General features: G+C 44.7%; 1 protein-coding gene across 5 annotated transcripts in view; it reads right to left on the minus strand.

Annotated features, from left to right (window-relative positions):
• Positions 1-4,298: 4,298 nt before the first annotated feature.
• The window catches only part of LOC111952433 (single-stranded DNA-binding protein 3), a 27,295-nt gene continuing 10,497 nt past the window's right edge, over positions 4,299-21,096 (minus strand). Inside the window, exons 5-17 of one of the 5 annotated variants that reach the window (XM_023971088.2) lie at positions 19,034-19,123; positions 16,459-16,533; positions 12,616-12,678; positions 12,338-12,469; positions 11,701-11,768; positions 11,563-11,611; positions 8,205-8,240; positions 7,989-8,043; positions 7,746-7,810; positions 7,160-7,238; positions 6,630-6,658; positions 6,287-6,388; positions 4,299-5,693 (exon numbers count right to left, since the gene is read on the minus strand). In XM_023971088.2, coding sequence (XP_023826856.1) covers positions 5,664-5,693; positions 6,287-6,388; positions 6,630-6,658; positions 7,160-7,238; positions 7,746-7,810; positions 7,989-8,043; positions 8,205-8,240; positions 11,563-11,611; positions 11,701-11,768; positions 12,338-12,469; positions 12,616-12,678; positions 16,459-16,533; positions 19,034-19,123 — 873 coding nt within the window. In that variant the 3' untranslated portion in view covers positions 4,299-5,663. Of the gene's footprint in view, positions 5,697-6,286; positions 6,389-6,629; positions 6,659-7,159; positions 7,239-7,745; positions 7,811-7,988; positions 8,044-8,204; positions 8,241-11,562; positions 11,612-11,700; positions 11,769-12,337; positions 12,470-12,615; positions 12,679-16,458; positions 16,534-19,033; positions 19,124-21,096 lie in introns of all 5 variants that reach the window. The other 4 variants (XM_023971087.2, XM_070435066.1, XM_023971090.2 and 1 more) reach the window with 4 other exon arrangements.

Genomic DNA, 21,096 nt, shown 5'->3' on the forward strand with positions numbered 1-21,096 from the left:
CCCTGTGGCCTGGTCCATCAGATGATGCAGGACTTCCTGTCGTCTCGGCTGGAAGCGATAGGCTATAGTGCCCTCTGCAGTGGTGGTCTGGTCAAGGCGATGAGCGAGGAGGTGAGGATGGTGGGTCCTGCCCGCTACAGGCTGTTGTGTACTGTGACCCTGGGGCAGCAGGGAGATGGAGGAGCGCTGGTACTGGCTAGTCTTGGATCTCGATACATACACCTGTTTCCCCACACTTACCGGAGTGTGTTACTTCCGGCGCCGAAAAGAGATGGCCGCCTCGCTTCGCGTTCCTTGGAAAATATGCAGTATTTTGTTTTTTTACGTGTTATTTCTTACATCGGTACCCCAGGTAATCTTAGGTTTCATTACATACAGTCGGGAGGAACTACTGAATATACGATTAACGTCAACTCATCATCGTTCCTACCAGGAATATGACTTTCCCGAAACGGATCCAGTGTTTTTGCCTTCCACCCAATACAATGGATCTGATCCCAGCCGGCGACCTGTGCGACGCCGAAAAGGGGCAAACGAGGCGGTCTCGGTGGTCAGGCTTCGGAGACGGGACATCGCGCTCCACTCCCTAGCATACTACTCGCAATGTCCAGTCTCTTGACAATAAGGTTGATGAAATCGAGCACGGGTAGCATTCCGAGAGACATCAGGGATTGCAACGTGCTCTGCTTCACGGAAACATGGCTAACTCAAGGGACGCTAACCGGAGTCGGTGCAGCCAGCTGGTTCTTCATGCATCGCGCCGACAGAAACAAACATCTTTCCGGTAAGAAGAGGGCGGGGGGGTATGCCTTATGATTAACGAGAAGTGGTGTGATCATCAACAAAAACAACAGGAACTCAAGTCATTCTGTTCACCTGATCTAGAACTCCTCACAATCAAATGTCGACCGCATTATCTACCAAGGGAATTCTCTTCAATCATAATCACAGCCGTATATATTCCCCCCAAGCAGACACATCGATGGCCCTGAACGAACTTTATCTGACTCTTTGTAAACTGGAAACCACACACCCTGAGGCTGCATTCATCGTAGCTGGGTTTTAACAAGGCTAATCTAAAAACAAAACTCCCTAAATTCTATCAGCATATCGATTGTGCTACCAGGGCTGGAAAAACCTAGACCATTGTTATACTAATTTCCGCGACGCTTATAAGGCCTCCCCCGCCCCCCTTTCGGAAAAGCTGACCACGACTCCATTTTGTTGATTCCAGCCTACAAACAGAAACTCAAACAAAAGCTCCCGCGCTCAGGTCTGTTCAACGCTGGTCCGACCAATCTGAATCCACGCTTCAAGACTGCTTCGATCACGCGGATTGGAATATGTTCCGCATCGCGTCCAACAACAATATGACGAATATGCTGATTCGGTGAGCGAGTTCATTAGGAAGTGCATTGACGATGTTCGTACCCACAGCAACGATAAAAATTCCCAACCAGAAACCGTGGATTGACGGCAGCATTCGCGTGAAACTGAAAGCGCGAACCACTGCTTTTAACCAGGGCAAGGTGACCGGAAGCATGACCGAATACAAACAGTGTAGCTATTCTCTCCGCAAGGCAATCAAACAGGCTAAGTCTCAGTACAGAGACAAAATCGAGTCGCAATTCAACAGCTCAGACACAAGAGGTATGTGGCAGGGTCACAGTCAATCACGGATTACAAAAAGAAAAACCAGCCCCGTCGCGGACCAGGATGTCTTGCTCCCAGACAGGCTAACAATTTTTTTTGCCCGCTTTGAGGACAATACAGTGCCACTGACACGGCCCTCCAAAACCTGCGGGCTCTCCTTCACTGCAGCCGAGGTGAGTAAAACATTTAAACGTGTTAACCCTCGCAAGGCTGAGGCCAGACGGCATTCCAGCGCGTCCTCAGAGCATGCGCAGACCAGCTGGCTGGTGTGTTTACGGACATATTCAATCAATCCTTATCCCAGTCTGCTGTTCCACATGCTTCAAGAGGGCCACCATTGTTCCTGTTCCCAGAAAGCTAAGGTAACTGAGCTAAACGACTACCGCCCCGTAGCACTCACTTCCGTCATCATGAAGTGCTTTGAGAGACTAGTCAAGGACCATATCACCTCCACCCTACCGGACACCCTAGACCCACTCCAATTTGCTTACCGACCCAATAGGTCCACAGACGACGCAATCGCAACCACACTGCACACTGCCTAACCCATCTGGACAAGAGGAATACCCATGTGAGAATGCTGTTCATCGATTACAGCTCAGCATTTAACACCATAGTACCCTCAAACTCGTCTCAAGCTCGAGACCCTGGTCTACCGACCGCCCTGTGCAACTGGGTCCTGGACTTCCTGACGGGCCGCCCCAGTGTGAGGGTAGGTAACAACATCTCCACCCCGCTGATCCTCAACACTGGGCGCCCACAAGGGTCCGTTCTGAGCCCATCTCCTGTATATCCCTGTCACACCACGACTGCGTGGCCATGCACGCCTCAACTCAATCATCAAGTTGCGGATGACACTACAGTGTAGGCTTGATTACCAACAACGACGAGACGGCTAAGGGAGGAGGTGAGGGCCTCGGAGTGTGGTGTCAGGAAAATAACCTCACACTCAACGTCACAAAACAAAGAGATGATTGTGGACTTCAGGAAACAGCAGAGGAGCACCCCCCTATCCACATCGACGGGTCAGTAGTGGAGAAGGTGGAAAGTTTTAAGTTCCTCGTGTACACATCACGGACAAACTGAATTGGTCCACCCACACAGAACGCGTTGTGAAGAAGGCGCAGCAGCGCCTCTTCAACTCAGGAGGCTGAAGAAAATTCGGCTTGCACAAGCACTCACAAACTTCTACAGATGCACAATCGAGAGCATCTCGTCGGGCTGTATACACCGCCTGGTACGGCAATGCTCCGCCACAACCGTAAGGCTCTCCAGGGGTAGTGAGGTCTGCAGAACGCATCACCAGGGGCAAACTACCTGCCCTCCAGGACACCTACACCACCCGATGTCACAGGAAGGCCATAAAGATCATCAAGGCCAACAACCACCCAAGCCACTGCTGTTCACCCCGCTATCATCCAGAAGGCGAGGTCAGTACAGGTGCATCAAAGCAGGGACCGAGAGACTGAAAAACAGCTTCTATCTCAAGGCCATCAGACTGTTAACAGCCACACTAACATTTAGCGGCCGCTGCCAACATACTGACTCAACCCAGCCACTTTAAAAATGGGAATTGATGGAAATTATGTAAAAATGTACCACTAGCCACTTTAAACAATGCCACTTAATACATGTTTCATACCCTACATTACCCATCTCATATGTTATACTGTATCTACTATATCATCTACTGCATCTTGCCATCTTTATGTAATACATAGTACACTAGCCACTTTAAACTATGCCACTTTATGTTTACATACCCTACAGTACTCATCTCATATGTATATACCGTACTCTATACCATCTACTGCATCTGCCATGCCGTTTCCGCTGTTACACACCTACTTTTTTCCTTCATATATCTTTATGTACATATTCTTTATCCCTTTACACTTGTGTGTGTGTGTAAGGTAGTAGTTGTGGAATTGTTAGGTTAGATTACTGTTGGTTATTACTGCATTGTCGGAACTAGAAGCACAAGCATTTCGCTACACTCGCATTAACATCTGCTAACCATGTGTATGTGACTAATAAAATTTGATTTGATTTGAGTAGAGAGATGTTCTGTACCACCAAGCTGCTTGTTGTGTGCTGTAAAGTAGATGAAAGGCCCTAATCCAATGGATGAAAGTGGTCAGACAAAATGCTAAGGCATACAGGATCTGCTTTCCAGATGGCACCCTATTCCTTACATCAGGGGTGCTCAAACTACATGGGTCCTTGTCAAAAGTAGTGCACTAAATAAGGATAAGGGTCTCATTTGGGATGCAGGCCCTGGACCAGAGGTCATCAGCACCAGTCACTTCCTGTCTGTCCAGTTTGTATGCAAGACTCCTCTTCCCTTCCTTGTCATATTTGATGTGTACTTGAATTAAAAAATACAAATTGTTAGTTTATATATTTGTTGTGTTACTGATTCTTCTTTTGAACACTTCCCCACTTTGTGACAGTCAGGGGTGGTAGTAGATGAGAGTATTTGCAAGTTCAGCGAGTGCGAGATCTGTGTGTGTGGAGTGTGAGAGATTGTCTGGGTGGCTGATGATCCTCAAAACTAGAGAATGACCCTGCTTAGGTAGTATCCAAATGACCCTGCTTGCTTTGTAGAGTGGAAAAACAGGAACAAATTAAAAACGGACAAGAAGTTAAGTCATTGTAAAATTATATTAACAAGCATTCTTTCCTCAATTTGAAATAAAGAAAATACCAGTAAATAAAGGCAACCTGGGACAGAGGTGTATAACGCTTAATTAATATTCACAGAAAATGAAATAAACCTTTTATCACATTTACAAGACTGCCGCTAAGTTTATGGTTCAGAAAGCGTTGGACTAATTTCAAAATAACTGGGTCAATATACATAGTCAAATTGGTATATAAAAAAAAAAAAAAAAACAGCAATAAGATGACAAAAAAACAAACAAAAAATACCCGGAGGAAAAAAAACGATCAACTACCAATATGCATCTCAGGTTACAATGGGTTTAACTCTTTCATCGTCACATCATCGAGATGGAACAGTAGGAAACCACGGCTACAACGATGTTGAGAAAAAGGACAGAGTGTTAAGCACAGGCAGGGAAGAGGTTAAACACACATCACATGTGGACAGGAGCAGCGCTAGGTAGTATGTTGTACACAGATCTCAGCGTTCATGCACCTCTGTTGTTTCCAAACCCACGGTTTAGCCCAAGTTTGCTTTTCCCCTTGACAGAGAACAAGAACAGCACTGAGACTGTTTAAATAAAAAGCTGAATAAAACCAGTGCAGAATAAGATTGCTCTCCTCATCGACAAAAACATAACCCACAAAACATTCCCTATCGATGAGATTTTGTCGACACATTGAATGGGATCCAATTTCACTTTTTAAAAACCCACTGAGCACTTAAACTGTTAAAAAGGCCCAGTTCGATCACATCACTTCCCCTTAAAATATGGATAAATAGTACATTGGRACAAAGTCATTTAAAGGAGTTGTCACAGAGTTAAAGGCAGATTCAGACGCCTGTTTTCAGACTCGTTTTGTGACACACTGTGTGGCTGAATGCAGGACCTGAAATATGAAAACAAAAAATGTAATTGAGAGTTTTTCCTAGTTCACAATGCTTAATGCACATCAGTGTTTTAGGTGGCTTTAAGTTGAAACCTGGACAGAACATCTTGCACCACAAAGCAATAATAAAATCATAAGAGGTCAACTTTGACCATTTTCTTTGCTGGGCAGGGAGGGGGGGGGTAATCATTTCTGCAAATCATTTAAAAAAATGGTCATGTATGCAGTAGTTTCAGTAGCTGGTTTCGTCACACTTGGGGTGGTGATGAATGAAGAACTGTCCTTCATTTGGAACGAAGAGGCGCAAGAAGTCGCCATTTTGAAAATTCGCATATCAGCATTCTGGAATTGCGTGGAACCAAAATGGCGCCTGTCCATGGTTCTGTGCTGATGCGTTTTGGCCATGTCCTGTTATGAGCTCGGATCCTCTGAGTGATGGCAGATTGAGGGGGAGTTCACACACTCATCGTCATGGTAGGGGAGTACTGCTGAGGGGCACAGACGACAAAGAGTTAAAATCAGGAGAGCTTACGCTAATGGCATGACACACACACAACAACAAACAATAGAACACATACTGCAACCGTAGACAGGAAATGCACTTCCTCACTCTAGCCCCAAAAAACTTATTTGGCAACTGCCCAGTGCCCCCACACTACACTGCCACTGTAGAGTCAATGATGCTGTCACCGTGGCTTCCCTTGAGTGTAGCTTTACTGTGGAGTCAATGATGCTGTCACCGTGGCTTTCCTTGAGTGTAGCTTTACTGTGGAGTCAATGATGCTGTCACCGTGGCTTCCCTTGAGTGTCAAAGTGCCATGACTGTAGCTTTACTGTGGAGTCAATACTGCCATATAGGCACTACTTATAGTTACTGGCAATACAGTGACCTCAGCTGGGTTGTGTTCACTAGGCACCAATTGGAAGAAAACTGACTGAAACATGGAGTGACTACCTGATCTTGTTCAACAGGAAACAATCATTTTAAAAACGTTTTCTTCAACACTTATAATTTTATCCTCTCCTACACTACAAAACATTAAAAGGTTTTATATTGCATGGTGAGAAGGGGACTTACATTCTCACTCTGAAAGGAGTGCAGGAAGTTCCCGCCCAACTCGTCACCGTCCCTCGGGGTTCCAGGAGGGTTACTAATGCCACTTAGATGGTTTGGAGAGTTCTGCGAGGAGGCAGGAAAGAGACTAAGTAAATAGGAAACAACAAGTAGTCTAAGTGTCGTCATTGTCCCTCTTGACATTGACAGCGCTGGAGTTGGCAAGAGCAGAAAAAGCTCTGGGCCCAGGCTATAGGAGACAATAGATCTTGTTTAGCCTGGGCCCAGAAGTTCAATAGAAAACGTATTGCACAATTTGTCATGTTTTGCTAGTAATCTATATGTATAGCCATGTTATAGTATTCACCTTGTTGAGTCCGTCCATATCACCAGAGCCTAAAAAAATTAATGTTTATAGTTCATGAACACTGAAATTAAAACGTTACGATTCTTTACTGAACTAATAATGCAACATGTCCCCTTGACGGACCATTCACTGCATCTTTGGCCATATTTATGCTAAAGATATATTTATGCTAAAGATATATTTATGCTAAAGATATATTTATGCTAAAGCCTGGCACTATTGCTGAGAATATGTCTCCTTGTGTCACATTACTGGTTGGTCTACGGCACTGTACTCTGAGTCCCAAATGGAACCCCATTCCCTATATAGTGCACTACTTTTCACCAGAACCCTATGGGCCCTGGTCAAAAGTAGTGCACTATATGGGGATTAGGGTGTCATTTGAGACACCACCATTGAGGGAGCCTACGTTCAGATTGTCTGAGTGAGCAACTACTCCCAACTAGTCATGCACTGGTTAGTCAATACTGTTCTAAACTGAACACAACTCCAATTGGCACTTGAGGACTCTATGTTGTATGGTACTTTACCTAGCGATCCATTCATGTGGTGTGGTTCCATGCCTGCCATGGCCCCCAGCGGTCCGTCAGAGCCAGGGCCCATAGGGAACTGTAGCGGGAGACAAGCACTGCCTTACTACACATGTCAACAGGACAGGCACCACTATCACAACACAGTAGGCCAGGTAGAAACAGGGTATGTCCCAACACAGTAGGCCAGGTAGAAACAGGGTATGTCCCAACACAGTAGGCCAGGTAGAAACAGGATATGTCCCAACACAGTAGGCCAGGTAGAAACAGGGTATGTCACAACAGACTAGGCCAGGTAGAAACAGGGTATGTCCCAACACAGTAGGCCAGGTAGAAACAGGGTATGTCCCAACAGTTATATAGGGTCCCAAAAGGCACCCTATATAACAGTTATTTTGTCCAGGGCCCATAGTGCACTATATAGGGAATAGGGTGCCATTTGGGATGAAGAACAGTTTCATTATGGAGGATTAGTTAACTTTTAAGATACGATTATAAGAAACATTATCTGGCGATGAAGAAAAATGAAACAAAGTGACTACTACAACAGATTTGAGGAGAGGGCTGGTATGAGAAGGAGACTCACATTTGATCGGTTGCCAGGTCCAGTGTTGATCATAGTGTAGAGGTTGTCCCCAGAGTTGTTAGAGTCTGAAAAGTGGTTGATAAGCAATCAATCTCGATTATTATTATGATAATCAATAAACAAGTGTACTTCGGGCAATGAGAACAGTCAAGATGACAAACACACTCATTGAAGATGACGGTTATTTGTCAAAACATTTTTACATTAATTCCTATTCCCCAAGGTGGACTATGGGATACCTACCTGCAGGGCTGGGCATAACGGGTGTTCCAGTGGGTCCCCCTCCACCAGAACCCCCCTTTAGAGTGTCAGAAGAACACAACCCATTTATAATTAAACAGTGAATCACAACACCAGCAATGTATCTGTACCAGGTCAAATTCTACAAACACAAAAACAATAATATACTGGTATCTGACTGAAGTGTGTGTGTGAGAGATCGTCAGAGAGTGTACTTACCCCATACGCTCCAGGAGAAGGTGATGAGTAAGGCATCTGAAACAACCACAACAGAACCATTACAGGAACAGGGAATCTAATCGGTGTTCACCTCTCAAAAATGGCATCATTCATAATTTTAGCATCGCAGCCTCATCAGTATCTAGCTTACATGGAAGCTGGGGGTGTCCCGCATCCTATTCCCTATATTGTGCACTTCTTTTAACAGAGGCCTTATGGGTTGTGTAAGGTGCTATAAAAGCGAATAGGATGCCATTTAGGATGTAGCCTGGGATATATAATACTACAATTACATCCAGGACTGGGGAACTTGGTAATGCATTAGATCTCCAGAGCTCTTACTGAGAGAGGACAGACACAGACTGCTGCAATCTGAACAGACAACGTCATGTCATTCATCAATGGTGTGTATAATATATATACACTGCTCAAAAAAATTAAGGGAACACTAAAATAACACATCCTAGATCTGAATGAATGAACTATTCTTATTAAATACTTTTTTCTTTACATAGTTGAATGTGCTGACAACAAAATCACACAAAAATTATCAATGGAAATCAAATKTATCAACCCATGGAGGTCTGGATTTGGAGTCACACTCAAAATTAAAGTGGAAAACCACACTACAGGCTGATCCAACTTTGATGTAATGTCCTTAAAAGAAGTCAAAATGAGGCTCAGTAGTGTGTGTGGCCTCCACGTGCCTGTATGACCTCCCTACAACGCCTGGGCATGCTCCTGATGAGGTGGCGGATGGTCTCCCGAGGGATCTCCTCCCAGACCTGGACTAAAGCATCCGCCAACTCCTGGACAGTCTGTGGTGCAACGTGGCGTTGGTGGATGGAGCGAGACATGATTTCCCAGATGTGCTCAATTGGATTCAGGTCTGGGGAACGGGCTGTCTCTTATACACATCTAGATGTGTATAAGAGACAGGTCTGTTTCTGACTGTTTGAGCAGACACATGCACATTTGTGGCCTGCTGGAGGTCATTTTGCAGGGCTCTGGCAGTGCTCCTCCTGCTCCTTCTTGCACAAAGGCGGACGTAGCGGTCCTGCTGCTGGGTTGTTGCCCTCCTACGGCCTCCTCCACGTCTCCTGATGTACTGGCCGGTCTCCTGGTAGCGCCTCCATGCTCTGGACACTACGCTGACAGACACAGCAAACCTTCTTGCCACAGCTCGCATTGATGTGCCATCCTGGATGAGCTGCACTACCYGAGCCACTTGTGTGGGTTGTAGACTCCGTCTCATGCTACCACTAGAGTGAAAGCACCGCCAGCATTCAAAAGTGACCAAAACATCAGCCAGGAAGCATAGGAACTGAGAAGTGGTCTGTGGTCACCACCTGCAGAACCACTCCTTTATTGGAGGTGTCTTGCTAATTGCCTATAATTTCCACCTGTTGTCTATTCCATTTGCACAACAGCATGTGAAATTTATTGTCAATCAGTGTTGCTTCCTAAGTGGACAGTTTGATTTCACAGAAGTGTGATTGACTTGGAGTTACATTGTGTTGTTAAAGTGTTCCCTTTATTTTTTTGAGCAGTGTATATGCTATGATCTCTTATTGCTGTCACTTGTTAAATCCACTTCAAATCAGTGTACAGTCGTGGCCAAAAGTTGAGAATGACACAAATATTAATTTCCACAAAGTTTGCTGCTTCAGTGTCTTTACATATTTTTGTCAGATGTTACTATGGAATACTGAAGAARAATTACAAGCATTTCATAAGTGTCAAAGGCTTTTATTGACAATTACATGAAGTTGATGCAAAGAGTCAATATTTGCAGTGTTGACCCTTCTTTTTCAAGACCTCTGCAATCCACCCTGCCTTGCTGTCAATAAACATCTGGGATGGCAGCCCATTCTTGCATAATCAATGCTTGGAGTTTGTCAGAATTTGTGGGTTTTTGTTTGTCCACCCGCCTCTTGATGATTGACCACAAGTTCTCAATGGGATTAAGGTCTGAGGAGTTTCCTGGCCATGGACCCAAAATATCTATGTTTTGTTCCCCGAGCCACTTAGTTATCACTTTTGCCTTATGGCAAGGTGTTCCATCATGCTGGAAAAGGCATTGTTCCTCACCAAACTGTAGTCTAGTCTCCTCTCTAGATGGTTGGGAGAAGTTGCTCTCGGAGGATGTGTTGGTACCATTCTTTGTTCATGGCTGTGTTCTTAGGCAAAATTGTGAGTGAACCCACTCCTTTGGCTGAGAAGTAACCCCACACATGAATGGTCTCAGGATGCTTTACTGTTGGCATGACACAGGACTAAAGGTAGCGCTCACCTTGTCTTCTCCGGACAAGCTTTTTTCCAGATGCCCAAACAATCGGAAAGGGATTCATCAGAGAAAATGACTTTACCCCAGGCCTCTGCATGTCCAATCCCTGTACCTTTTGCAGAATATCAGTCTGTTTCTGATGTTTTTCCTGGAGAGAAGTGGCTTCTTTGCTGCCCTTCTTGACACCAGGTCATCCTCCAAAGGTCTTCGCCTCACTATGCGTGCAGATGCACTCACACCTGCCTGCTGCCATTCCTGAGCAAGCTCTGTACTGGTGGTGCCCCGATCCCGCAGCTGAATCAACTTTAGGATATGGTCCTGGCGCTTGCCAGACTTTCTTGGGCGCTCTGAAGCCTTCTTCACAACAATTGAACCGCTCTCCTTGAAGTTCTTGATGATCCGATAAATTGGTGATTTAGGTGCAATCCTACTGGCAGCAATATCCTTGCCYGTGAAGCCCTTTTTGTGCAAAGCAATGATGACGGCACGTGTTTCCTTGCAGGTAACCATGGTTGAGAGGAAGAACACCACCCTCCTTTTGAAGCTTCCAGTCTGGTATTCGAACTCAATCAGCATGACAGAGTGATCTCCAGCCTTGTCCTCGTCAACACTCACACCTGTGTTAACGAGAGAATCACTGACATGATGTCAGCTGGTCCTATTGTGGCAGGGCTAAAATGCAGTGGAAATGTTTTTGGGGGATTCAGTTCATTTGCATGGCAAATAGGGACTTTGCAATTAATTGCAATTCATCTGATCACTCTTCATAACATTCTGGAGTATATGCAAATTGCCATCATACAAACTGAGGCAGCAGACCTTGTGAAAATTAATATTCTCAAAACATTCTCAAAACTTTTGGCCACGACTGTAGATGAAGGGGAGGAGACAGGTTAAATAAGGATTTTTAACACGAGCCAGTATCCACGTGGAACGCGTTCGACACCTTGTAGAGTCCATGCATCGACAAATTGAGCATGTTCTCAGGGCAAAAGGGGGATGCAACTCAATATTAGGAAGGTGTTCCTAATGTATTGTATACTCCGTGTCTAGAGGGGAAATTGGACTCACTGAGTTGCCGTTGTTCGGATTGGGCCATGGTCGTCCAGCACCTGGGCCCCTGCATTGTGATGAGAGAAACCCCAGTTAGAAAACAACACACACTGGAGATGCATCATGTGAAAGGAGAGTAATAGAGACAAGGCTCACATCATGTTCACTCCTGGCATCCCAGGGCCCATGGCGTTGTGTGGAGGCCGCATCCCACCGCCAAAGTTCTGCAACGACAACTAAGAATCAGACTACCATAACCAGACCGAACCAAGGCCAAGAACCGAGACAGACTGGATGGGTGATGGTGACAGGCAGTTTCAATAATCAGGGGGCTAGTCTGAAAGACTACAGGCATTTTGTAAACTGCTTAGAGATAATGGCTGCCTACAGATGGGTGTGTAACATTACCAGTCTGATGTAACGGCTGCCTATAGACGGGTGTGTAACATTACCAGTCTGATGTAACGGCTGCCTACAGACGGGTGTGTAACATTACCAGTCTGATGTAACGGCTGCCTATAGACGGGTGTGTAACATTACCAGTCTGATGTAACGGCTGCCTATAGACGGGTGTGTAACATTACCAGTCTGATGTAACAGCTGCCTATAGACGGGTGTGTAACAATTCAGCTGACGCGTAACGCTGCCTACAGACGGGTGTGTAACATTACCAGTCTGATGTAATGGCTGCCTATAGACGGGTGTGTAACATTACCAGTCTGATGTAACAGCTGCCTATAGACGGGTGTGTAACATTACTAGATATAATGGGAGCAGAATAGTAGTGGCCTACCTGGGGTCCGGGCCCCATAGGGCCCATGCCTCGAGGCCCACTCATCCTCTGCATTGGTCCCAAGTTAGGATGGCCTTGTGGTCGTGTGTGATCCATGGTTTGGAGCATGAGATGGGGGCCAGGGCCAGGAGGCTACAAGACAGACAGGGGAAAGAGGGAGRGAGAACTCATACGGAGGTAAATCTCTTTGTTAAACGACAATAGTAGTGCTAGGTAGACTGATGACAGTATTGTATGGTGATGTTGGTGGAGAATATTGGGTACTGTAGTTTGTTTACCTGGTTGCCCATCCTGATAGGAGGGCCTCGTGGGCCTGCGGTGAATCGTGGGTTCATGAAAGACTACAAACACAAACAACAATTCATTTACATTTGTGTTACATCACAACATCAGCACAATTATACTGAAGAAACAACCATTGCAACCATTCATAAGGGAGGTAGTTGCTTCACTTGTAATATCTATAACAACATGTGTATGTCGACTCTGTATCGGTACCCCTTATATTTATAATTAAGTTTATAATTGGCTCATTCATCCCCCTCCTCTCCCCTGTAACTATTCCCCAGGTCGTTGCTGCAAATGAGAACGTGTTCTCAGTCAACTTACCTGGTAAAATAACGGTAAAATAAAAAATAAAAAATAAATAAAAATATATAGCCTCCACATTGACTCTGTACCGTAACACCCTGTATATAGCCTCCACATTGACTCTGTACCGTAACACCCTGTATATAGCCTCGCTATTGTTATTTTACTGCTGCCGTTTAAAACTTCTTTGGGGTAGGGGGCAGTATTTTCACATCCGGATGAAAAGCGTGCCCAGAGTAAACTGCCTGCTACTCAGGCCCAGATGCTAGGATATGCATAGTATTAGTAGATTAGTAGAAAACACTCTGAAGTTTCTAAAACTGTTTGAATGATGTCTGTGAGTATAACATAACTCATATGGCAGGCAAAAACCTGAGAAACAATCCAACCAGGAAGTGGGAAATCTGAGGTTTGTAGTTTTTCAACGCTTTGCTTATCCAAGATACAGTGGAAATGGGGTCATATTGCACTTCCTAAGGCTTCCACTAGATGTCAACAGTCTTTAGAACCTTGTTTGAGGCTTCTACTGTGAAGGAGGGGGGAATGGGAGCTGAATGAGTCAGAGGTCTGCCAGAGTGGCATGAGCTGACCATGCGCGTTCACGTGAGAGTTAGCTTGCGTTCCATTGCATTTCTGAAGACAAAGGAATTCTCCGGTTGGAACATTATTGAAGATTTATGTTAAAAACATCCTAAAGATTGATTCTATACATCGTTTGACATGTTTCTACGGACTGTAACGGAACTTTTTTACTTTTCGTCTGGACCTAGTGATCGCGCCTCATGAATTTGGATTACTGGGCTAAACGCGTGAACAAAAAGGAGGTATTTGGACATAAATGATGGACTTCATCGAACAAAACAAACATTTATTGTGGAACTGGGATTCCTGGGAGTGCATTCTAATGAAGATCAAAGGTAAGTTAATATTTATAATGCTATTTCTGGCTTCTGTTGACTCCACAACATGGCGGATATCTGTATGGCTTGATTATGTGTCTGAGCGCTGTACTCAGATTATTGCATGGTGTGCTTTTTCCGTAAAGTTTTTTTGAAATCTGACACAGCGGTTGCATTAAGGAGAAGTGTATCTAAATATCCATGCATAACAGTTGTATCTTTTAGCAATGTTTATTATGAGTATTTCTGTAAATTGATGTGGCTCTCTGCAAAATCACCGGTTGTTTTGGAACTACTGAACATAACGCGCCAATGTAAACTGAGATTTTTGGATATAAATATGAACTTTATCGAACAAAACATACATGTATTGTGTAACATGAAGTCCTATGAGTGTCATCTGATGAAGATCAAAGGTTAGTGATCAATTTTCTCTATTTCTGCTTTTTGTGACTCCTCTCTTTGGCTGGAAAAATTGCTGTTTTTTGTGACTAGGTGCTGACCTAACATAATCGCATGGTATGCTTTTGTCATAAAGCCTTTTTGAAATCGGACACTGTGGTGGGATTAACAACAAGTTTTCATTTAAAATGGTGTATAATACATGTATGTTTGAGGAATTTTAATTATGAGATTTCTGTTTGAATTTGGCGCCCTGCACTTTCACTGGATGTTGGTCAGGTGGGACGTTAATGTCCCACGTACCCTAGAGAGGTTAATTATGTTACTTTTATTTTCTACTTATCTATTTTTTTACTTAACACGTTTTTCTTCTTAACTTCTTAAAGCATTGTTAGTTAACTTCTTATGGCTGCAGGGGCAGTATTGAGTAGCTTGGATGAAAGGTGCCCAAAGTAAACGGCCTGCTCCTCAGTCCCAGTTACTAATATATGCATATTATTATTGGTATTGGATAGAAAACACTCTGAAGTTTCTAAAACTGTTTGAATTATGTCTGTGAGTATAACAGAACTCATATGGCAGGCAAAAACCTGAGAGAAAAAATCCAAACAGGAAGTGGAAATTCTGAGGCTGGTCAAGTTTCAACCAAGATCCCATTGAAATCACAGCGAGATATGAATGAGTATTCACTTCCTACGGCTTCCACTAGATGTCAACAGTCTGTTGAACTTTGTCTGATGACTCTACTGTGAAGGGGGGCCGAAGGAGACAGGAATGAGTCACCACTGCCATGAGGTGAACAGTCTTTGACCACGCGCGCTCACATGAGAGGCAGCTCCGTTCCATCGCCCATCTGAAGTCAATGTAATTCTCCGGTTGGAACGTTATTCAAGATTTATTTTAACTACATTCTAAAGATTGATTCAATACATCGTTTGATATGTTTCTACTGACTGTTACGGAACTTTTGGACATTGTCACGTTTTAGTGAATGCGCTTTGTGACTTTGGAATTGTTTACCAAACGCGCTAACCAAAGTAGCTAATTGGACATAAATAATGGACATTATCGAACAAATCAAGCATTTATTGTGGACCTGGGATTCCTGGGAGTGCATTCTGATGAAGATCATCAAAGGTAAGGGAATATTTATCATGTAATTTCTGGTTTCTGTTGATTTGACTATTGTTCTGAGCTCCGTCTCAGATTATTGCATGGTTTACTTTTTCCGTAAAGTTTTTTTGAAATCTGACACAGCGGTTGCATTAAGGAGAGGTATATCTATAATTACATGTGTATAACTTGTATTATCATCTACATTTATGATGAGTATTTCTGTTGAAACGATGTGGCTTTGCACTATCACTGGATGTTTTTGGAACTAGTGAATGTAACGCGCCAATGTAAACTCAGATGTTTTGATATAAATATTAACTTTATCAAACAAAACATACATGTATTGTGTAACATGAAGTCCTATGCGTGTCATCTGATGAAGATCAAAGGTTAGTGATTAATTTTCTCTCTATTTGTGTTTTTTGTGACTGCTATCTTTCGCTGGAAAAATGGCTGTGCTTATTGTGTTTTGGTGTGACCTAACAATCGTTTGTAGTGCTTTCGCTGAAAAGCATATTTGAAATCGGCCACTTTGGTGGGATTAACAACAAGATTACCTTTAAAATGGTATAAGACACATGTATGTCTGAGGAATTTTAATTATGAGATTTCTGTTGTTTTGAATTTGGCGCCCTGCACTTTCACTGGCTGTTGTCATATCATCCCGTTTCCGGGATTGCAGCCATAAGAAGTTAAGGGCTTGTAAGTAAGCATTTCACTGTAAGGTCTACCTGTTGTATTTGGAGCATGTGACAAATAAAATTTGATATAACATCTACAATAATGGTTCCTATATCACACTTTGTTTTAAAGATGTTTCTGCGCTGCCACCAAAAGCGTCAAGCCGAATGACAGATGTGGAAGCATAGAGCGTACAGACAGAAATAGCATGGAGGAGCCATGGCGGTGAAAAGACAGTAGTCTTCCCAATAGGAAAGCACAAAGAGAAACACAGAGCTCCAACAGAGAGACAGAGGCTGCGTCCCAATTTAAATCACACCATATTCTAAATATAGTGCACTACCTTTCACCAGGKCCCCAGGTCAAATGTAGTCCACTATATACAGATGAGGGTGTGATTTGGGACACATCTAGAGGGGAGAGCAGCAGTACCTGGCTTTGTGGTCCCATCATACTGTTAGGGAGAGGAGGCTGGGGGTGAGGAGAGCCCTGGGGACCAGGAGCACCCTGTGGCGTCACAAAGACAGAGAGCGGGGAAGACAGACACAGAGGGAGGGAGGTAGAGAAAGGAGGGTTACTGAGCTGAGCAGAGGAGAGAGTGAGAAGCTGGTGTGCAAATGCAAAAAGCTGCCCGGTATATCTGTTGATTATTCACTCCACAGTAGAAGAGAGTGCAAGAGAGAGAGGAAGATATAGAGAGAGGATGTATGCTGTGATGCCTGCCAGTCAGAACAGCAGCCAGCCTCCAGCTTGTCATCACTGCCAATTTCCCCCTCTGCCAATTACCACAGCATTAATTAAGCCCTATGCAATTAGCTTTACATTGCTGCCCCAAAACACTGTCACTGTGGGCCAATGCTTCTGGTAACAGGGTGGCTTAATTAACAACATTTACATATTCAAATGACTCTGATAAAGGGAGATCTCTGTGCGTGTGTATGTCTCTTTCACTCACACAGAGTTGGGCTACATATAATGTAATTACTTCTCTGGTTTTCAAAACACAAACATCTGGGACGAATCCTATAGACAACATGCCTACATAGTCTACTTGAAGAAACAGAAGTGTATGGTTTGACTTTCACTAGAGGGAAAGCTGCCAAGAGTTTATCCTCATGCTGCCAAGAGTTTATCTTCATGAGGTATTGATTTACGGCAGGTGTTACAGCACCTTTCGATTTCTCGATTAAGGTTTAGGTCCAACTGCACCTCCCGGTTTCACTACAGTACACTGAGTGGGTAGACAGACAAATGATTTTCTGATGTCTACTAAAAACACAGCCTGCTTCCCAAACCRCACACTATTCCCTACTTTTGACCAGAGCAGTATGCTATGTAGAGAATAGGGTACCATGTGGACGCAGCCATAGGCTCAGAGCAGAGACTAGTCTACAGACCACAGGCTCAGAGCAGAGACTAGACTACAAACCACAGCAGAGCAGAGACTAGACTACAGACCACAGCAGAGCAGAGGCTACAGACCACAGCAGAGCAGAGACTAGACTACAGACAACAGCAGAGCAGAGACTAGACTACAAACCACAGCAGAGCAGAGACTAGACTACAGACCACAGCAGAGCAGAGACTAGGCTACAGACCACAGCAGAGCAGAGACTAGGCTACAGACCACAGCAGAGACTACAGACCACAGCAGAGCAGAGCTAGGCTACAGGACCACAGCAGAAACCAGACTACAGACCACAGCAGAGCAGAGACTAGGCTACAGACCACAGCAGAGCAGAAACTAGACTACAGACCACAGCAGAGCAGAAACTAGACTACAGACCACAGCAGGGCAGAGACAGGCTACAGACCACAGCAGAGACTACAGACCACAGCAGAGACTACAGACCACAGCAGAGCATAGACTAGGCTACAGACCACAGCAAAGACTACAGACCACAGCAGAGCATAGACTAGGCTACAGACCACAGCAGAGCATAGACTAGGCTACAGACACACAGCAGAGCACACAGCAGAGCATAGACTAGGCTACAGACCACAGCAGAGCATAGACTAGGCTACAGACCACAGCAGAGACTAGTCTACAGACCACAGCAGAGCATAGACTAGGCTACAGACCACAGCAGAGACTAGTCTACAGACCACAGCAGAGACTACAGACCACAGCAGAGCATAGACTAGGCTACAGACCACAGCAGAGACTACAGACCACAGCAGAGCATAGACTAGGCTACAGACCACAGCAGAGACTACAGACCCAAGCAGAGCATAGACTAGGCTACAGACCACAGCAGAGACTACAGACCACAGCAGAGCAGAGACTAGGCTACAGACCACAGCAGAGACTACAGACCACAGCAGAGCAGAGACTACAGACCACAGCAGAGCGTCATTGACACACCACACAACAGGTACAGATATGGGAAGCACATCAGCAGGGTGGTAGAACAGAGAGACAGCCGAGCAGATGACAGAGAGGAAAGTTGTACAATAGTGTGGCTCATGCAGGCTAAACTCTTTACTTGAGAATCACACATACAGTAACTTAGCGATGCTTTATTGACATCAATGGAGTTCAGCAGAAATTGAAGTCAGTTTTTCTTGCTTGTGAATCTCAAATTAGGATTCAGCTACTAAAGCAGTGGTCTCCAACCAGTGGTCCTGGGACCCAGGGAGGGTACTTCAGGTGCTCCACACATTTCCCCCAAGAGATCTGGTGGTCCTCGGAAAGGAAAGAATTGGAATCCACTGCCATAGAGCACTGGCGTGCGGGCCATTGTTTAGAAAAAAATTGTAATAAGAATGTTTCTATTGGGTAAAAAAAAGAAGACAAAATCACCAGGAAAAAAACAATTCTAAAAATGTACCTCAAAAATGTATTGTTATTTTCAAATAAAATCTATATTTCTATAGTTGTAGTCAATTTGCAGTGTACAAATTATTTTTCAATCGCTAAAATAAATCGTCCCACAGCTGAATCTAGTCGCCTACCCCTGCCATAGAGTGTAGATTGAGGGGTGTGTGAGTGGTAGGAATCAGTGACCTGGAAGAATCCAGGGGGCATGGGTCCAMCGGGCATCCCCTCTCCAGGGGGAATCCCCCCCATCACAGGACTGGGGGCAGCAGCAGCACTCTGTAAACAAAACAAACGCCAGTTAGAGGGGTTTCATCGGAAATACGGGTTACAGATCTAACTGGTTTGCTTTGTATGAATTTGTAGGGTTATAAAACCTTTCAACATATGTTATTCAACATGTCTGGAATCATAGACAGCATAGCCATTAGATAGATGGATTGCTAAACAACAGATACACATAAAAGTTTCACAGAGTGGGAATCTAATTGCACAGCCAAACATGCTGATCCAGCAGGGGCCCAGTAGATTTGATAAGAATCTGTGGGATTCACTCCTTCACTTCAAAGTGCTCAGGCACAGCAGGATCTCACTGCTAGGCTATTTCCTGTCTCGACCACGGACATAATTCACTAATGGACCATTTGCTTTGGTCACACACTTTCTCTCTCCTTTAGTAGGAGCCTTTGACCAGAGGCTAATGCCTACAGGACAGACTGACATTAGTATCTGGTATCCATGGCTATAGATTGGAGGTTGAGACCCTAGAGCTGTCCTAAGTAGGGGAGTAAGGGTATACAGTACCCCTGCAAGCATACGCGCACTCACACACACACCTTAAAAACACACACACACCTTGAGAAAATAAAGCCACACACACACACCCCCCTTAAGCTATCCTTCACACACCTCCCTCTAGTCTCTAAAGCGCTAGACCTACTCAGACATCACGAGTCGATATAGCCAACACACTCATGGTCCCTGGTATATCAACTCACTGCACCCCTTCCTAATTCTATCTGGGCCGGGCCCTGCAGGGCCCTTGAAATACCACAGCAGGGAGAGAAGTGAGGCCGGAGGGAGCCAGCCAGGACCAGACATCACCGAGCCCAAGCCAGCCTGTTACTGGAACACACAGACAACAATTGTTATATTCAGGGAGGATCCTTCAATACTAGCACTCCTGCATTGAGCCTACAGAGCTAAACACAGCTTTAGGAGACTAGTATTGATGTCATAGAATAGTGCGATCAACTCACAATCCTCTCTAACAATGATAACTTCTAAATCATAGTTATAGTTACGTTCCATAACAATTCTCCTCAATATCTATTCCAGGGCTGGGGTCAATTCCATTTCAATTTAGTCAATTCAGGAAGTAAACTGCAATTCCAATTCTCCTCAATGCCTCTCTACGAGAAAACATTTGAATTGGAATTTCGAATTGAAATGGAATTGACCCAAACTCTGATCTATACTACATAAAACCAAGTCCAGTACTACTTTACTCCTTCATGGCCTTTTCCATCCCAGACCAGTGTTTATCTTCATGTAAGCTTGGGTTATGTTCTAGGCTTATGTTTTATAAGTCATGTTTTTCATCTAAGAGATAGATCTCAGCTTGAATTATGACTCAGAAAGGGTTGGTGACCACTGCCCTATATAGTGCACTACTATATAGAGAACAGGGTGCCATTTGGGATGTACCCTCTGCTGCGGGAGAGGAGGGCCAGGACTACCAGATACTTTAGTACAGGAGGGGGCAGATGTCATACTCTGTTCTGCTGCGGGAGAGGAGGGCCAGGACTACCAGAAAGAGAGAGATGGAGGGGGCAGATGTCATACTCTGTTCTGCTGCGGGAGAGGAGGGCCAGACTACACAGATACTTTATTACAGGAGGGGGCAGATGTATACCTCTGTTTGCTGCGGGAGAGGAGGGCCAGGACTCACAGATACTTTAGTACAGGAGGGGGCAGATGTCATACTCTGTTCTGCTGCGGAGAGGAGGGCCAGGACTACCAGATACTTTAGTACAGGAGGGGGCAGATGTCATACTCTGTCTCTGCGGGAGAGGAGGGCCAGGACTACCAGATACTTTAGTACAGGAGGGGGCAGATGTCATACTCTGTTCTGCTGCGGGAGAGAGGGCCAGGATAACAGATACTTTAGTACAGGAGGGGGCAGATGTCATACTCTGTTCTGCCTGGGGAGAGGAGGGCCAGGACTACCAGATACTTTAGTACAGGAGGGG

This window comes from Salvelinus sp. IW2-2015, linkage group LG26 (assembly GCF_002910315.2).
Source record: "Salvelinus sp. IW2-2015 linkage group LG26, ASM291031v2, whole genome shotgun sequence".
Lineage (NCBI taxonomy): Eukaryota > Metazoa > Chordata > Actinopteri > Salmoniformes > Salmonidae > Salvelinus > Salvelinus sp. IW2-2015.